The 20269-nt window shown below is 46.7% G+C and overlaps 1 protein-coding gene and 1 pseudogene across 1 annotated transcript in view; both read right to left on the reverse strand.

Annotated features, from left to right (window-relative positions):
- The window catches only part of CPN1 (carboxypeptidase N subunit 1), a 55510-nt gene extending 55091 nt beyond the window's left edge, over positions 1 to 419 (reverse strand). The window contains exon 1 of the mRNA XM_077455482.1: positions 21 to 419. Within this exon, the coding sequence (XP_077311608.1) occupies positions 21 to 270 (250 nt within the window). The 5' untranslated portion in view covers positions 271 to 419. The remainder of the gene's footprint in view (positions 1 to 20) is intronic.
- A 3763-nt stretch (positions 420 to 4182) lies between these two features.
- LOC143932445 (U2 spliceosomal RNA) lies at positions 4183 to 4290 on the reverse strand (annotated as a pseudogene).
- Between the last annotated feature and the right edge of the window lie 15979 nt (positions 4291 to 20269).

Genomic DNA, 20269 nt, shown 5'->3' on the forward strand with positions numbered 1-20269 from the left:
ATCAGTGGTTGGGTACTTACGTGGCTCGTGGACCCCGGGATAGTCGCTGAACTCAATGACGTACAAGTGTCTCCCTAGGTGGCTGCGCCCCACGCTGTAGATCCTGGTGATGTAAGGACAGGAGCTGTGCACGTCGTACAGCGTTTGCATCAGGTCCTCATAGCGGTGATATTTGAAGCTGATGCTGAGTGACACCTTACACAGGAGGAGAAGTTGGAGGAGGCAGAAGAGTGTCACCTTCATTTCTGCAGCCTTGCCTTGGTGTCCCATACACAAAGCTCTCCTTGATCCTTCTCCCCCTGCAATCACTCTGCTCTAGTTACACAGAGAACTGCCAGCCCACTACAGCTCAGTCTGCAAGGGGGACTCAACTTTACTCTGGCAGAGCCCCTCCCTGTACAGCATCCTACAGAGTGACTTACAGCCTTCATTTCTAACGTTTGTTTGTCAAAGAACCCCCCCCCCTCTCCTCCTCCTCCTCCAAACTCCCAGCCCTCCTCCCCCTGCCCCGCACTCCCACCAGGTGAACTGGCCTCAGTTCACTTATTAACTGCCATGTCAACTGGCAGAGCTGCCTTCCTATTTACTTTAAACACATCGGTCACATCGGAGGCCATGTGACAAGGTTGTGGGGATGAAGTAGAAATTGCCTTCGCTGAGTAATCGGGAAGTTCGCCCTACAATTGCTCTAGGAACGTTAAAGCGGTATTAAACCCAAAAACAAAAATGTATTATATTGCAACTTACCAATTCTTAAAGGGTTAGTTCACTTTTTTTTTATTAGAAAAAAATGAAAAGGTGAACTAACACCATACACCCGCTTATAAGCGTGCGCAGGGGGTGTGCCTGGGCACATTGTAATCACCCTGTGCAGTGCAGATCCCCCCTGCTGATATTTCACCAAAGCCCACCAACGGGGCTCCTAAAAATTTTTTGGGGAAATAATAACAAATAATAATTATAAAAACCACTGACACCATCCACTGCTCTACTAACACCATCCACTGCTCTACTGACACCATCCACTGCTCCTGACACCCTCCACTGCCCTACTGACACCGTCCACTGCTCTACTGACACCGTCCACTGCTCCTGATACCGTCCACTGCCCTACTGACACCGTCCACTGCCCTACTGACACCATCCACTGCCCTACTGACACCGTCCACTGCTCTACTGACACCGTCCACTGCCCTACTGACACCATCCACTGCCCTACTGACACCGTCCACTGCCCTACTGACACCGTCCACTGCCCTACTGACACCGTCCACTGCCCTACTGACACCATCCACTGCTCTACTGACACCATCCACTGCTCTACTAACACCATCTACTTCTCTACTGACACCATCCACTGCTCTACTAACACCGTCCACCGCTCCTGACACCGTCCACTGCTCTACTGATACCATCCACTGCTCTACTAACACCATCCACTGCTCTACTGACACCATTCACTGCTCCTGACACCATCCACTGCTCCTGACACCATCCACTGCTCCTGACACCATCCACTGCTCCTGACACCATCCACTACTCTACTGACACCATCCACTGCCCTACTGACACCATCCACTGCCCTACTGACACCGTCCACTGCCCTACTGACACCGTCCACTGCCCTACTGACACCAACCACTGCTCTACTGACACCATCCACTGCTCTACTAACACCATCTACTTCTCTACTGACACCATCCACTGCTCTACTAACACAGTTCACTGCTCCTGACACCATCCACTGCCCTACTGACACCGTCCACTGCCCTACTGACACTGTCCACTGCCCTGCTGACACAGTCCACTGCTCTACTAACACCATCCACTGCTCTACTGACACCATTCACTGCTCCTGACACCATCCACTGCTCTACTGACACCATCCACTGCTCCTGACACCATCCACTGCTCTACTGAGACCGTCCATTGCTCTACTGACACCATCCACTGCTCTACTGACACCATCTACTGTCCTACTGACACCATCCACTGCACTACCGACACCATCCACTGTCCTGCTAACACTGTCCCACTGTCCATGTTTTAATACATTTGGGGTGCACACCCTAATGCAATAGGCTTTGCACACCTATGCACCAGCTCCACACACCCCCTGGTCCCTGCTGTACTTACCTCTATGGGTGATGAGCTGTCAGTGACCATGCAGCCAGTGTAGTGGTCTAGGTATTAGGAATCCTCGCTATTCTTCATCTTTTCTAAAGTGCTGCTGGGACGGGCCAGAGCGATCCTCTGTGCCAGTGCTATTATAAAAGTAAAATAAGACATAAACATTATAACATATTAAGATTTTTATAAACATTATAACATATTAAGATATTTAATCACTTGCCGATCGGGCTATAGCTGAATGATGGCTATAGCACGGTTGTCCAGTTCTGAGAGGGCATCTATTGATATCCTCCCAGAACCGTGCCCCCTCGCACGCCTGCTGCCGCCCACATCCGGGGCACTCTGTGATCTGTGATCGCTGTTTTCTTCTGACACAGCTAATTACAGATCAGGGTACAAGGCCAATCACAACGGCCCTTTACCATGTGATTAGCTGTGTCCGAACACAGCTGATCCCGATGTAAATACATTTGTTTATTGGCAGTCCTCTCCTCACGCTAATGTGAAAGGGGACATCTACACTGATTATCAGTGCAGCCCCAACAGTGCCCATCATTGCCACCTATTAGTGCCCATCAGTGGCACCTCATTAGTGCCCATCAGTGCCGCCTGATCAGTGATCATCATTGAAGACTCATCAGTGCCGCCTCATCAGCGCACATCAGTGAATCTCTCCACTGATCCCCCCTGAGCAGGGATGACAGGTCTGTGTCTGTTCCACTATGCATAGTGGACATGGACACAGCCCACTGTTCTCTATGGGACATTCAGATGGAAATGAACTGCCTGTTTGTTCCCATCCGACTGTCATCCAATCCGATCCACCGGACGGATGTCAAGCGTATACCCATCCATCTGTTTTTAGCGGACCAGATCAGATCAAATGCTGGTGGGTGTCAATGGACACATGTCCACTGACATCCGCCGCTCCATAGAGAGCAATTTTTTTATTTTTATTTTTTTAAGCCAGTGGCGTGCAAAACACACTCCAAAAAACGTCACCCGGTGCATAAAAAATGTGTACACACATAAAGAGTGACACAAAAAAGTGCAAACGGGTACACAAGTCCTCTAAAATCAAAGGACCTTGTCCTGAATCCCCCGGGGCGTTAGGCTCCTGACAGGGACAAGGACACTTAAAACTTGGTCTTCCTGGCCGAAACCAGTCAGACCCCGTTCTTCGGAAGGTCTGCCGAAACAGACCCACCCAAATACTAGGTAGGGCTCCCCCGAAGGAAGACCCCAAACCCTAAGGCAGAGGGTGAACTAAGCCAGAAGGCCATGTCCACCCCCACACCAGACTTTCAGGACAGGCCCTAGAACCTGTGACCCTACTCATCACAACAAACGTGCAAAGTGACAAAACAAGACGTGACAAGACACACTGAAAATAAATAAAAAGTGGGGAAGGGATAGTGGAGAGGAGAGTGAAAAGGTGGTCGTTGTGTGAAACAACGACCAGGCCCTCCGGCCGGGAATAAAAAATTCCTCTGGTCCCAGCCAAAAGGCCCGGCCCAAGAGGCAGGTGCTAAAAAAGCGTGTCATGGTGCAGTGACCGTGGTGCCCAAAATCAAAGTGACCCTCACTCACAGTGATTGTTAGGCACCCCTGGACTGCCACTCCAGGGGCACATACTCCATAGGCTTTCAAGACCGCCCCCGACCCCCGGCCCAGACCACAGCAGCCCCCACCCCAGACAGGAAGGCATGAAGATCAGGAAGCTTGGTGAGAGCACTTTACCATCAGGCTCCACCGTCGCTCCCATCACTCCTTCCTAATTATATTCGGATGTACTAACCGGCACTCCCCCTCATCCATAAGGAGTAACCAGCGTTCCTTTCCGAAAAACTGCCCGGGGCTAGAGCTACCCCAATCCAGACCAGAGGCCGGGTACCCGGCCCTCTGGATCCGACCAGGCAGCACCTGCCCTCACCAGGGGCATCCTTCCAGATGGCTCAGACTCAACCATACATCGGCCCCCAGTATACTGTCGGGCGGCACGACGTGGCCCCTACCGAAACCATCCTTTGGGATGCAAATTACACCATCGGAGAGCGCCGCCCAAACCCTCTCAAATAGGGATGGACCAGCGCCTCCTTTGGCAACTGATAAGAACAGATACTACACTTGATCTTAGCCAAAAGGCAGAGAAGCCTTTTGGCTCCTGCCGCTGACGTCACTTCCGGGATCCTCGTGTTTTGAGACTGTAATTGCGGGCTGGCCTGTCAGTTCTTTTGGAGCTCCCTGCTGGTTTTCCTGTTGGCATCCCGTGGACCCCCCCCCCCGCTACTGGACACACACAGCCTAAAGAATTTGTATATGCCAGTGACCACTGCCTTCATGACGGACCCCCTACATGTATATTAATGATATGCTCTGCCAGTCTACATATCTTGTAAGTGTTTTTAACCCTTTTTGAGGAAATTAAACAGCTTTTAATTCTACACTTAGAGGCGCCTTTTCTTTGTTTTTCTCTACCCCCGTCCTGACCAGAGCACTCTTTGCGATTCGGCACTGCGTAGTTTTAACTGACAATTGCGCGGTCGTGCGATGTGGCACCCAAACAAAATTGATGTCCTTTTTTCCCCACCAATAGAGCTTTCTTTTGGTGGTATTTGATCACCTCTGCGGTTTTTATTTTTTGCGCTATAAACAAAAGAGAGACAATTTTGAAAAAAACACAATATTTTTTACTTTTTGCTATAATAAATATCCCCCAAAATTATATATATAAAAAAACGATTTTTTTCCCTCAGTTTAGGCCCATACATATTCTTCTACATATTTTTGGTAAAATAAAATCGCAAAAATCATATATTGATTGGTTTGCGCAAAAGTTATAGCATCTACAAAATAGGGGGTCGTTTTATGCCATTTTTATTATAAATTTTTTTTTTACTAGTAATGCCGGTGATCTGTGAGACTGCAACATTATGACAGACACATCGGACAATTTTGACACATTTTTAGGACCATTGTCATTTATACATCGATCAGTGCTATAAAAACGCATTGATGTAAAACTGTCACTGGCAGGGAAGGGGTTAACACTAGGGGGCGATCAAGGGGTTAATTGTGTTCCCTGGGAGGTGATTCTAACTGAAGGGGGGGGACTGTGTAGGGGAGATGACAGATCGCTGTTCATACTCTGTATCAACAGACGATCTGTCTCTTATCCCCTCAAAGAACCAGAAACTGTATTTACACACACAGATCCCGGTTCTCCGTATGTCAGCCACGATCGCAGGAACCTGGCGGTGATTGTGACTGCTGGGCACTCGCATCGGCTCTGGAGGTGAGCAGCAGGCGCGTGTGTGCGCCCCTAGTGGCCACAGGGCGAACAACGCTTCGCCCAGCCGTGCCATTCTGCTGCAGTACAACTGCAGAGGCTAGTCGGCAAGTGGTTAAAAGTTATTTTAGGGTTAGTTCACATGGGCTTATTTAGATTGTTCTTCACAGAGCATTTGACAGGCGGTGGGGAGGTGTTATATTGCCTCCTCAGTGCCTGCTTTAAACCCTTTGAACCCACTAGTGCGCCGCAACAGCGTGTACGCAGGTGCTTAAAGATTGGATGTAAAGTGCTAGGACATTTTTCAGGCTGCCCAGAGGGGAAGGGGTTAGGCTGGCTTATCAGTTTCCCAGGCATTTCTGGGCTCTGCCCTCCACCCTGTTTTTGTCAATAAATGGGGGAAAGGCTCTGTTCAGAGGGTGGGCAGGGCCTGCATGGGAAAGAGTCGAGGAGCCAAACCTCAAGATTAGGGTTGCCACCTGTACGAGTCTGACCTAGACAGTCCGAGTTTTTTAACTTGTGCCCGGGTTCCTGTCTACCTGAAACCTGGACACAACATACCCCAAGTCCGGTAAATCTGCCCCAGTGCAGTGAGAAAACTGAGTGGGTTATCCTCAGAAATTCCTGTTGGCTGCAGATTACTCTTACTGTTTTGTGTGCTCTCTGCTCTGCCTTCACCCCCACCAGTGCCTGCCACCCCCCCCCAACGCGACCGAATGATATGTTTTGCAGCCGTTGATTGGTAACCTTATATTAGCACCCCCTCTTACAGATCCTCATTAGATCAGCGTCCACTTATATCAGCGACGCCCCTTAGGGGGGTTCACTGATAGTAGAGAACTCTCATCTAAAAAAAAAATTGCTGTGCACCGCTAAAGTGTTTGGGTTTGGCTTGAAGAAAAGGTGGCAACCTTACCCCATATGCAACCACCAGCAACATGTGGACCACACTATAGGGTAGGCTGCGGACTCTTCCACATTATGGAATCTCACCTTTGGAAAGGTATGCGCCGGGCTAAATGGATCTAGCTAGTTAAAAAGGGAACTGTACTGTACTGTTGGACTGTATTGCTGAGCTATTCAGTATAGCCTGTTCAACTTGTAGCTGTGGTTCAGCGTGATGTGGAGGCAATAATTCACAAAGACAGGTGTGAACTTGTATTGAAGTAATACAGCAATGCTTCACAACAGACCTCAGGAGCAGGCTGCCCAACTGGGTGCACTCACAGTTTCCAACAACATAGACAGAGCGGGCACCAGCCAGATTGATAGCATCTGTTCAGAGGGGCAGAGTGCGGCCTGGCCACCTCCTGCCCAATCACGAAAAACGTCCAAAAGAGTAGTGACCTTACACTTTCCCCACTCATCAGGAACCTTTCCTTATCACTACCATTGTCCCTAACATGCGGGGTACATTTCCTTGCACTAGCCACTCGCATAAAGCGTGCCAAACCCAGGGGTCAGAGTCTTAAATAGACTATGCAATATCTAAGATGGCTGCCAGAGTCACATGAGTTGCCATCATCCAATTCTGCCTCAGTGACTCAGGAAACCAAAGAGGAACCCTTTTCCCCATGACTCCCTCTCCCTCTGCATTGCTGCTGCGGTTGAGTGCCACCTGCAGTGGGGACAGCACACTGCACCTACCTACAAATTGATTCATGTCTGATTTGAAGTTACTCAAAGGGGTGCATGGAGATACATGGCATATTTTTGGAATAACATTGCCTGTAAGAACATATGGAGGTGAAAAGGAAGGAATGAAAGGTCATCGCGAAGCAGAGGAATTAGCAGGAAGGGTGTAGTTAAACTGGTGGCAATGTATTAGCAGCCAGACAGGTCCTCCTCTATCTCCCTATCTAGCATTCAGTTTCCCAAAAGCAAACAGGGCCAAACCAGCAGTACCCCATGAACCTAACCACATCGTACAGGAGTTAATCATGTGCATGCATGAAGTCCATGCTTTGTGCAAGGCAGGAACCCAAATTGTCACTGGGAGTGAAATTGCAGAGAATTTCTGGACTGATGGAGTGGAACACAGGCTCAGCCTGTCCCCCTCTAAATGCTATATTAAGAAGACAAGATGTGCAGTCATATGGGACAGAGGTTTTAACAGTAAGAGGTTGCATGCTGGCACAAGGTGTACGGCTCACTTCTAATCTGGGGTTCCACCTTTATGTTTAACTTCACATGACCGTGGCCCCACCTGGCCCCAAGGCAGCATTGGTGAGCATGTACAGTACATAAGAAGAGGTACCCCCGTGTGCAGGGCGAGTAGGCTCCGCCTACAAGAGTGCAAAGCAGAGTGGCCCTATTCACTTGGGATGTGTGCCATGCATCAATGCCTGTTGTAAAAATGACTAACCTGTCTGGAAATAATTTGCTGAAAAATCTGGTTGCTTCCTTGTAACAGTCGGAGACCCTTGTCACCGTTCTCTTGCACTGCCCAACTTGCCACAAAGGTAACAAACCATACCTACCAACTGTCCCTGATTTCGAGCAATGTCCCTCTGTCCCTCATTCCTCCTCATTTGTCCCTCATTTTGGTCTGATTTAGATAACTGTATATAAAATGCACTTTTTATCTTTCAAAAAGTGTTTTCCAGCACTAAACCTTTCATCAGTTTCTAAATTGCCGCATTTGTACATTTTAAAAGCCAATATAAAGGAATAGTTGTGGTAAAAAAGCACTTGTGGATTTAATTAACCTTTTTGTTGGGGTTAATTCTCCTTTAAGGGGGTGTGGCAGGGGGCGTGTCCCATGCCTGAATACATTTGCTAGTAGGTGTCCCTCATTCCCATCTTGAAATGTTGGAAGATATGCTAAAACCAGCCAACCCAACATGGCGTCATCTCAAGCATGCCTTGGATGTGCGGGATTCTAAGCGCTTCCTCCCAATCAGCTGAGGTCAGATCGGATGGCCGGAACTAAAACTAATTTCAGGACTTTTATCTACATTTTTGTGTGTCAACACTTGTTTTCTAAGGCTCAGCGATAAGAATTTCCTCTATAAAAAAAAATGCTTTTACTCTGGACATTGGAGACAGCAAACCACACGCATGTAGGAAGCAGGCTAACTTTTTTTTCAAACTTTATCATTTTGAGACTTCTTATTTTTCAAACAGCACACTCTCCCAATAATAAAACAGCGATTTCCAGATCCCGATGTATTTTACAGGAGGATAAATCACTGACATACGAAGGATAAGGTATCCTCGGCAGTTTAGAAACATACAATATTAAAAGTTAACCAGAAAGGTTACCATACATACATTTAACACAGTGGGGGTCATTTACGAAAAGCAAATTCACTTTGCACTACAAGTGCATTTGAAAGTGCAGTCGCTCTAAATCTAAGGGGTAGATCTGAAATGAGTGGAAGCTCTGCTGATTTTATCATCCAATCATGTGCAAGCTAAAATGCTGTTTTTTATTTTCCTTGCATGTCCCCCTCGGATCTACAGCGACTTTACTTCCAAGTGCACTTTCAGTGCAAAGTGGATTTTTCTTTAGTAAATAACCCCCAGTGAGTCCTTCTTAACCACTTAAGCCCCAGACCATTTTGCTGGCTTAAGACCAGAGCACTTTTTGCGATTCGGCACTGCGGCACTTTAACTGACAATTGCGCGGTTGTGCGACGTGGCTCCCAAATAAAATTGACGTCCTTTTTTCCCCCCCAAATAGAGCTTTATTTTGGTGGTATTTGATCACCTCTGCGTTTTTTATTTTTTGCGCTATAAGCAAAAAAACAGCAACAATTTTGAAAGAAACGCATTATTTTTTACATTTTGCTATAATAAATATTCCCAAAAAATATATATAAAAAAAATTTTTTTCCTCTGTTTAGGCCGATACATATTCTTCTACATATTTATGGTAAAAAAAAATCACAATACGCGATTAATGATTGGTTGGCGCAAAAGTTATAGTGATTACAAAATAGGGGATCGTTTTATGGAATTTTTATTAATATTTTTTTTTTTACTAGTAATGGAAGTGATCAGCGATTTTTATTGTGACTGCGACATTATGGCGGACACATCGGACATTTTTGACACATTTTTGGAACCATTGTCATTTATACAGCAATCAGTGCTCTACAAATGCACTGATTCCTGTGTAAATGACACTGGCAGTGAAGGAGTTAACCAGGAGGTGGCAGTGTAGGGGTTTAGTGTGTCCTAGGGGCGTGTTCCTAACTGTGGGGGGCGTGGCTATGATTTACAGATCACTGATCTCTGCTCCAATCACAGGGAGCAGAGATTAGTGTCACTTGTTGCTAGGCAGAAAGGGCAGATGCTGTTTACATTGGCATCTCCCCGTTCTCCCTCCCTTGAGACGATTGCGGGTATCCCCGCGGCAATCGAGTCCGCGGGAGCCGCGGTCGGACTCACGGGGTCCCGACTGACATGTGTGCGTGCCGCTGGCAGCGCGCACGCAATGGCACGGCAGCAATTTTAAATGGACGTACCTGTACGCCAATTTGCCTGTCCGTGCCATTCTGCCGATGTACATCGTTGTGCGCCGGTCGGGAAGCAGTTAAAAAGAAACTGCTGTCTGCTCACATAATTTGTAATAAAAACTTCTTTGTCATTCTGAAGCTTCCTTCCAACCACTTTGCATATTATTTTATATACAGTATCTCAGAAAAGTAAGTACACCCCTCATATTTTTGTAAATATTTTATTATATCTTTTCATGTGACTACACTGAAGTAATGACACTTTGCTACAATGTAAAGTAGTGAGTGTACCGCTTGTATGACAGTGTAAATGTGCTGTCCCCTAAAAATGACTCAAAACACAGCCAATAATGTCTAAACTGCTGGCAACAAAAGTGAGTACACCCCTAAGTGAAAATGTCCAAATTGGGCCCAAAGTGTCAATATTTTGTGTGTGGTGTATTTTCCAGCACTGCCTTAACCCTCTTGGGCATGGAGTTCACCAGAGCTTCACAGGTTGCCACTGGAGTCCTCTTCCACCCCTCCATGACGACATCACGGAACCTTGCGCTCCACCACCTTACGTTTGAGGAGGCCCCACAGATGCTCAATAGGGTTTAGGTCTGGAAACATGCTTGGCCAGTCCATCAGCTTCTTTAGGAAGGCAGTGGTCATCTTGGAGGAGTGTTTGGGGTCGTTATCATGTTGGAATACTGCCCTGCGGCCCAGTCTCTGAAGGGAGGGGATCATGCTCTGCTTCAGTATGTCACAGTACATGTTGGCCCTGAATGAACTGTAGCACCCCAGTGCCAGCAGCACTCATGCAGCCCCAGACCATGACACTCCCACCGCCACGCATGACTGTAGGTAAGACACACTTGTCTTTGTACTCCTCACCTGGTTGCCGCCACACATGCTTGATACCATCTGAACCAAATAAGTTTATCTTGGTCTCATCAGACCACAGGACATGGTTTCAGTAATCCATGTCCTTAGTCTGCTTGTCTTCAGCAAATTGTTTGTGGGCTTTCTTGTACATCATCTTTAGAAGAGGCTTCCTCCTGGGATGCCAGTCATGGAGACCAATTTGATGCAGTGTGCGGCGTATGGTCTGAGCACTGACAGGCTGATTCCCCCACTCCTTCAACCTCTACAGCAATGCTGGCAGCACTCATACGTCTATTTCCCAAAGACAACCTCTGGATATCACGCTGAGCACACTGAGCACGTGCACGCAACTTCTTCGACCATAGTGAGGCCTGTTCTGAGTGGAACCGTGCTGCAGTTCTGTTTTGGGGTCTTGGCAATCTTCTTATAGCCAAGGCCATCTTTATGTAGCGCAACAATTTTTTTTTTCAGATCCTCAGAGAGTTCTTTGCCATAAGGTGCCATGTTGAATTTCCAGTGACCAGTATGAGAGAGTTAGAGCGATAACACCAAATTTACCACACCTGCTCCCCATTCACACCTGAGACCTTGTAAAACTAATGAGTCACATGACATCAGGGAGGGAAAATGGCTAATTGGGCCCAATTTGGACATTTTCACTTAGGGATGTACTCACTTTTGTTGACAGCGGTTTAGACATTAATAGCTGTTTGTTGAGTTATTTTGAGGGGACAGCAAATTTGTACACGCACTACTTTACATTGTAGCAAAGTGTAATGTTGTATTGTCATATATAACAAAATATTAACAAAAATGTGAGGTACTACATGAGCGATAAGGTATCCTCCACAGTTTAGAAACATACAATATTAAAAGTTAACCAGAAAGGTTACCACTTACCATACATAAATTTAGCACAGTAAGTCCTTTTTAAGGGCACTTTCTTACTGGTGGCAGTGTCTGCAGCCCTCTGAAAAGTGGTCTGCGGTAGATTGCTTTTTAGAGGCCATTAGAGCAGCAGGTGCCGGGCGTTCAGGAGGGGTTTCTGCCGATTCTTGATTGCCTGCATTTCCTTTCTTTTTATTCAAGTGGTAGTAAACTCTTTTTTTTAAATTTTTACCTACAGGTAAGCTTATAATAAGGCTTATCTATAGGTAAATGAATATGTCCTAAATGTGCACTGTTTAGGAGATATTTTAGCGAGCAGCAGCCAGTGACGTCACCAGCGCATGCACTCTGAAGGAATGGCATACCCATGCTGTCCCTTCAGAGCTGTGTGCCGCGGGCAAGACTCCCACATACGTGCGCGGGAATGACATCATCATTGCTCGTCCAGCCCTCGAACTTGGAAGAAAGACCTGGTGAAGATGGAAGTCTCTACGGTGGTCACAGCATGCCCATGGAGGGCTATGTTCTAAGGTAAGTCTTTCATAATGTGCTAGTATGCGATGCAGGATATGCCTTTACTTTGCAGGTTTTTTTTGTTTTTCTTTTTTTAATGCCTTTACTGCCACTTTAAATCCCAAGGGGATGTTGTATTAAGATACAGCTTTTCAAGTAGGGATAAAAATGTGCAAAAAAAAACAATAAGGGTACTTGCACGCTGCTATGTTGCAATCAATTTGTGTTTAAATTTTAAAAATGCTGTGTATCTAGTGTTATTGGATCACTCACACCAATACACACTCTCATAAATAGTGTACAAATGTAAACAAAATGGTGCCGCGCTCCTGTATTATAAAGATCAATATTACTCTATTAGTCTTTTTAAAACAACCTTAACATCACAAAATATAAATGTCCAAAATTTGTGATGAATAAACAGTCTTTTATTGTCCTTTGGTGTATATGTGAAGCACCTCTCCTTGGAGACTGCTTGGATTTACCTGCTCATCTGCATCGTCATGACCCTGTAAACATTCCAACCCACCTGTTATCCAATAAGGTGTAGTATCAGAGTGGTAGTAAATCTTGTGTTGACTGCAACTAAAGATTCCTATGTACAGTGTTCGAATAGAAGTGCAGTGAAGTGTTCCCAAAGTAAAGCTGTCTGTACACAGTGTCCCAGTAAAACAACCAAGGACAGACTTGCAAAGGTGGGCAATTGCCCTGTCACCAATGACCAGGCCGATCAGACACCTTCCAGATAGAGACTCCGGAATAGACGTCCTGGATGCCGACCCGCTGGTGATTATCACCTGAATGCAGAAACACGAAGCGTGGGTTGTTGTATAGTCAAGTTGGTGCTGGTCCGATGTCTGATGAACAGCAGGCAGCGCTGGGCCCCTTCTCGGTCAGGCAGGAATGTTGTACACCACGTGGTAGGCCGCGACCTCACTCTCCCTGCATGGAGCGATCCATTACACATGAGGCACATGAAGAAGAGAGGGCGGGTCTCTGGTTCCTTTTATAGTCCTTCCCAGCAATCTCCCTGACAGTATCAAAGATCCCTGGGATATGTAGTCCGGGCAAATAGCCATGCAGGGGAATAGCCATGTGGAGAAACTAACAATCCCACAATCCCTTTGGTTGGGCTCACAAATATGATGTCAGTTTAGTAAAACCGGGCACTAGAGGGATATTATGATGTAGCACCCTGGAGTTTAGACAAGGTTGCTCCTCACAAATTTACTTGCCAGAAGTAGTTATCCTGGTTATTTGTTAGAGATCTATTGATTTTTCCCTAGGTTTGGCCTTGTTGCACTTTTCTCTTCTACCACTAGGTCATCACTCTCCTCTTTAGGTGGCATGGGTTGGCAGGCTTTCCTAGCCTTAGGCCTTAGCTTAGGGGTCTGATAAGTCTCTTGACAGGAAGATGGAGGTATATAGGCAGCAGGTGGTTTTGGTGCCAGGTCTTCAGAGACCCAGTCTTACCCTCAGGCTGGATCTGGTAAACAAGAAGCCTGGATAATCATTTGCAGACCATGTAAGGTTGGGATTGCCATTGATCAGCCAGTTTACACTTCCCAGGCACTCCTATGTTGCATAACAACACTCGATCTCCAGGTTGTAGGTCCTGAACCCTCACTCTGAGATCAAAGTTTTCCTTGTTCTCTGGTGGTGGAAGCTTCCTTGGCTTTCTTATAGGCCATCTTCAAATTCTTCCGAAGCCTGTTGACATATTTCAGATAGGAGGCCTGAGAGGTATGATCTAACGATGTTCCAAAAGCCAGGTCCACGGGTAAACAAGCTTCTCTTTCAAACATTAATCTGTAGGGGGAGTACCCAGTAGAATAATTTGAGGTACTATTATAAGCATGTACTACTGGAGCTATATGGTCTCCCAAATGCTGTTATTTTTCTGAGGGAAGTGTACCCAACATATTCAGCAGGGTACAGTTGAAACATTCAGGTTGCAGATCCCCTTGGGGGTGGTAAGGCGTAGTCCTGGATTTCTTTATACTTAAAGTGGAGCTCCACCCTAAAGTGGAGCTTCCGCTCATTGGAACCCCCCCCCCCCTCCGGCGCCACAATTGGCACCTTTCAGGGGGGAAGGGGGTGCAGGTACCTGTACAGTACAGGTATCTGCACCCACTTCCGGCATAGATATCCGCAGAATCTGCGGATATTTACGCCCCTTTCCGCAGGTCCCCCGCTGTCTGCTGGGAAACACACGGATCCCAGAGACAGCGGGGACCATCCTTATTGCGCAGTGCGACTCGCGCATGCGCAGTAGGGAACCGGGAAATGAAGCCGCATGACTCCACTTCCTGATTTCCATACCTAAGATGGCGGCAGCAGCACCTGAGAGACGATCGAGAGATCGGCTTCGGGTGCCGACATCGCGGGCGCGCTGGGCAGGTAAGTGTCCTTATTTTAAAAGTCAGCAGCTGCAGTATTTGTAGCTGCTGGCTTTTAAAAAAAAAAAAAAAACGGCGGAACTCCCGCTTTAAGAGTTTACACAATCTTCTGATTGGCTTGCTCTCAAAGTCCCGACCTTGGTCTGACTGTAGACGTTGAGGCAGCCCCTAATGAATGAAAAACTTCTCTATTAGGGTTTTTGCTACAGTACTGGCTTGCTGGTCCAGAGTGGGGAAAGCTTGGGCATTACGGGTGAATTGATCAGTCGCAATTAGGACATTACTAGACATGTGCGCTGTCAATAAATTAGTTTCGTTTCGTTCCGTTCCTTATTAGCTCTTAGTTCATTAGGTTCGTTAACTTTTCATAACAATTACGAACGTTCGCTACGATGAATTTAAAAAGCAAAAAATACCTTTCTCATATCGTTTAAGTCTATGGGACATGAACATGAAAAATCTAAATTTGCTAATTTTAAAGGCTTATATGCATGGTATTGTCATATAAAGTGTTTGGGGACCTGCGTCCTGCCCCAGGGGACATGTATGAATGCAAAACAAAGTTTTAAAAACAGGTTTTTTTTCGGGAGCAGTGATTTTAATAATGCCTAAAGTGAAACAATAAATGTGAAATATTCCTTAAAATTTCGTACCTGGGGGGTGTCTATAGTATGCCTGTAAAGTTGGCACATGTTTCCCATGTTTACAACAGTCCGAGAGCAAAATTACATTTCTAAAGGAAAAAAAAGTAATTTAAAAGTACTAGCGGTAGCGCCGGCTGTAATGAATTGTCGGGTCTCTGCAATACACATAAAAGTCATTGGGAAAAATGGTCTGGGATTCCCCCACAGTGCATTACCAGGGCTTTTGGGTCTGGTATGAATATTAAGGGGAACCCCAAACCAAAATGTAAAACAAAATGCGTGGGGGTCCCCCAAATTCCATACCAGGCCCTTCAGGTCTGGTATGGATTTTAAGGGGAACCCCTTGGCAAAATTTTAAAAAAATGGCATGGGGGACCCCCTAAAAATCCATACCAGACCCTTATCCAAGCACTCAACGAGAGAGCATCCCCCCTCCTTCCTCTGCTTCTTCCTCCAATTCTTTGCTTCTTCCTTCGGTCTTCTCGTTCACATCTTCTGCTGGCTTCTTCTTCCCCGCTACATTCTTCGGATGATCCGCATGCATGAGAGGTTCTCGCTGTGTGACGCTTCACAGGCAGCACAGTGGTGTAGCGGTTAGCACTTTCACCTAGCAGCAATAGGGTCGCTGGTTCAAATCCTGACCACGACACCATCTGCCTGGAGTTTGCATGTTCTCCCTGTGCCTGCAAGGGTTTCCTCCGGGTACTCCGGTTTCCTCCCACACTCCAAAGACATGCTGGTAGGTTAATTAGACATTGTCTAAAAAAAATTGGCCTTAATATGTGTGTATGTGTTTGTAAGCGTGTCAGGACCTTACGGGGTAAAGGACCACACATAGCCGCAGATGGACTCTGGTGGCAGGAAAGCACCCTGAGGCGATTTAGTTCACATAGGTAGTGCTATACAAGTCATTCATTCACTGCCATTTTTAAAACTTTTTTTTTGCATTGATACATGTCCCCTCGGGCAGGACCCAGATCCCCAAACACTTTTTATGACAATAACTTGCATATAAGCCTTTAAAATTAGCACTTTAAATTTTTCATGTCAATGTTCCATAGACTTTAACGGTGTTCCGACGGCTTTCGAATTTGCCCCGAACACCGCATATTATTTGGTGTTCTGCAGAACCGGCCGAACCGTTCACCCATCGCTATTCAGCTGCAGAAGAAAACCTCTGATTGGTCAACAAAACACCAGTCACGTTTCAGTTTCGGAATTTGGATCCGAAATTCGTCAACAAAATTTCGTATAAAATTCGGAAGCATAGAAATTCATATTTTGGATGCTTCCGAATGTATGAATTTTCGGAAATTCATGCGAAATGAACCACACGTGTCTAGACATTACTCCATCCACTCAAATCAGGCTCCAAACACAAGAAATTAATGCACACCCACACCATTGGTCGCTGACTCTAGAATTGGCCTATTGTGGCTGCCTTGCCTGGTAAAGTCTTTCTCTGAATGCATCTGATGCAAGAGCTACAATAGCTTTTCACCTCAGCTCTCATGGATGGCCAATAAAATTGATCCCTGACTAACTTGAAGGTTTTGTCTGGGCCTAAGTGACCATAATCATCACGAAGGGCTGTTAACACTTTTAGTCAGTGTTTCTCAGGGAGTAACAGTTGACAAACGCCCTCTGGCTCTTCACATGGGCCTCTCCGGTATATGACTCCATCCTCTAATCGCATTAGTTCCCATTCTCTATGGACTACTTTTGCTCCTTCAATAGAACTATCCAACACCATCTGAGGGTCCTGAACGGATAGTGACTTCCTCATAATACTTCCCAATGGGTCTTCTTGTTGATCCTGCCTCATATCCTCTCTTGTCAACTGAGGCAATTCTTGGCACTTGTGCCAAATCACAGTAATATTTGGGCACACCAGCAGGAGTGACTCCCACAGCTTCCACTCTGTGTTTATGCTTGACTCCTTGATATACAGCTATCACACCTTCCAGGTGCAAATGGACCCAGCTTTTCTGGCCAACATTTGTGGTATGAGGTCTTCGGGAAAGGGCATTAGCCTCCCAATTTCCCACTCCAGGCCAATATTTTAGACTGAATCGAAATTCAGTCAGAGTGGCCAGCCACCAATGTCCAATGGCATCCAGTTTGGCAGGGGTCAATAGGTAAGTTAAAGGTTTATTATCCGATTTCACCACAAAGATGTCCCTGTACAGATAGTCACGTAGCTTGTTTACCTCCACAGCCCACTTGAAGGCCAAGAACTCCAACTTGTGTACCGGATAGTTCTTTTCAGAAGGGGTGAGGCTGCAGCTCACATAAGCTACCGGACGGAGTCTTACCTCCGACCCATGGTACAGCTCTCCTCCAAGGCCAGCTCTGTTGGCATTCACATGAAATTCATAAGGCTTGGATGGGTCCGCATTCAAGAGCCCTTTCACATTTCACCGTCCATTGCTCCTGAATGGATTCACGTGCCTTCCTGGGGCCTCCCTTCCGAGCTTTCTGCAGATCCCCTTCCATCTCTTTCTTTAGGGTTCATTCAATGGTCGAGCAATCAGTGAGAAATTTTTCACAAATCTCCTATAACAGGAGCAGAATCCCAAAAAACAACCTCAATTCAGTGACGGCGCTCGGGCGGGGCCAAGAAGTAATGACTTCCAACTTCTGACGGTCAGTAGCTATCCCCTCAACTGAGACTACATGCGTAACCGAGGTCTGATAGAACTGGCATTTCTCTAATGACAGCTTCAGCCCCTCTATGTGTAACCATTGGAAAACTTTCTCCAACCGGGTTTCATGCTCCTTCAACGTTCTGCCAAACATGATGATATCATCAAGGTACACTAGTACTTCTACCAACTTCATATTCCCCACAGTGTTCTCCATCAGTCTCTGGAAAGTGGCGGGGGCCCCAACTAATCCTTGAGGCCTTCGGTCGAATTTGAAAAATCCTAAAGGGCTGATGAAGGCCGTCTTTTCTCGTCATCCGAATGCATGGGTATCTGGTAGTATCCACTCTTCAGATCCAGTATGCTGAACCATTTGGCCACTGATAGGCATTGCAGGGCCTCTTCTATGTGGGGGGGGTTGTTTACTGGTCTAGGATAGTCCTTCTGTTCAAGGTTCGGGAATCAATATATATATCTGGAGGGACTCATTATTCTTTCTCACTACCACAATCGGGGAAGCATAGGGACTTCTGGATTCCTTAATGACCCATGACTTCTTCAGTTCAGCCAGCTGCTCTCTAAAATCCTCCATATCACATAAAGGGATTTGCCTGGCCCTTTCATGAAAAGGCTTATCTTCAGTTAGCCAAATTCGATGTTGAACACTCCTGGCGCAGCCCACATCAAAGTCATTTTTGGAGAACATCTTTTTCCATCGGGCTAATTGGGCTTTAATCTTCTATTCCCATCCTGAGGGTAGATTTGGGCAGTGGACAGTGGTCTCTCTTCCATTTCCCTTCTGGACCAGATCATTCCCCATCACCGGGATGGCAGCACTTACTTTCCCAATCACATCCGAGGGCTCGGGCTAATCGGGTGATCGGTGATGTTCCTCACACTGACAGGGATTCGCCACCCACTTCTCAATAAGGCCTAAAGTGGGTATGATCTCCGGTACCAATTCTATTCCAACATCCTCCTCTGTTGAATCAGCTTCCGGCACTACATAAGGGCCCGGCTGGTCCTATGATAATTTAACAGTGGCCTGCAAGCAGGCTCTCTCATCCGGCTGCAAGACCTTTTTGTGAGCATCCAATCGCCACATTCTTCCTACCCCTTCCATGGGGGCCTTCATATCCTGCAACACCCTCTGGAAAACTCTCTGCCACAGCTTAGGATGATTTTTTCCTACTGGGACACCCTCCAAGGCCAGTGGAGTGAGTAGCCTCCTCACAAGACTGGTGTTGGTGCCTATCAACAAAGAATTTCGGCCTGCCCCAGGAGGTCGGAGCAAACAACAGCCAATGTATCAAAAGTCTCTGGTTTTCAAGCCAGGGAAGTATCAAAGGTTATCTTGATGGGTATGTATCCGTTGTATGGACATTTCTGTGCCCCTATGCCCCGATCTCTAACTCCTCAAGTTTACACAAACGGATATGCTTCAAATACTTGTGATAAAAATCTCGGTATAGCAATGTCACTTGGGCTCCCATATCCAATAAGGCTTGGGTATAGATGCCCTCTACTTGTATTGAGACTATAGGGGAGGGCCCCACTAGGTTATTTGGCAGATCTCCTGTGGGTGACTCTCTAGTTTGTGCCCTAATCAGTCTCTTTGGAGGTAGCAGAGTTGGTCTAATTATTCGCTCAGTAAGGTGTGCATTGACTTCCTGCCTCCGGATCTCCTTCCTTGAGGGTTTCGTTTCTGTGGTTTTCCTTGGCAAGGAAAGGGGAGGGGCAAAAGACGGCTTGTGTCCCTTATTCTTCTTAGGTCTTTCCTTTGGTGAAGGGGGGGGGGAGCAGCAGGTGGCTTGTGTCCCTTTTTCTTCGTAGATCTGTGCTTGGCCTTGGAGCTCAGTCTTCCCTCGGGACTCTCAACTAGCTCCTTCACTGAGGTCCCCTGAGGTTTCCCGCCAGTTTTGGGAAGAGTAGCTTCTGTAACGCCTTCAGAATGTCCACGAGTAATTGAGAGCTGATGCCGGCCTTGGGACACTCGGCCTGAAAGTGTCCAGCCTTCCCACATCCATAACATTTCTTCTCTCGCCCTTGGGGAAATTTTGGCTCCCCTTTTCGAGTCCCTTGCTCTTGCACCTGTGCTTGGGTCTCCATCACCCGCATTAAGGTATGATACAGTTGTGCTCATAGTTTACATACCCCTATTGATAAGAGAAGTACGAGAAGAAGAGGCTCTATTAGAAGAAAAGCGCTAAAGGTCAAGAGAAGTGGGTTCTGTTGCTGGAAAGAGGGAAAAGGTGGTGGCCCAAGCTGTTCATGCAGAGATGAGTTTCTTGGATGAAGACGATGGAACTTAGTCTGAACCAGCGGGCCTGGCCATTCCTGACACTAATAAGCCAGTAAATGAACTGGGGCCAACTGAACTAATGGCTCAGGTAGCTCAAGTTCAAACACAGATGTACAGTGCACTGGA

Source organism: Lithobates pipiens, unplaced genomic scaffold (assembly GCF_037356315.1).
Source record: "Lithobates pipiens isolate NorthernLeopardFrog02 unplaced genomic scaffold, aLitPip1_a1.2 Scaffold_25, whole genome shotgun sequence".
Classification (NCBI taxonomy): Eukaryota; Metazoa; Chordata; class Amphibia; order Anura; family Ranidae; genus Lithobates; species Lithobates pipiens.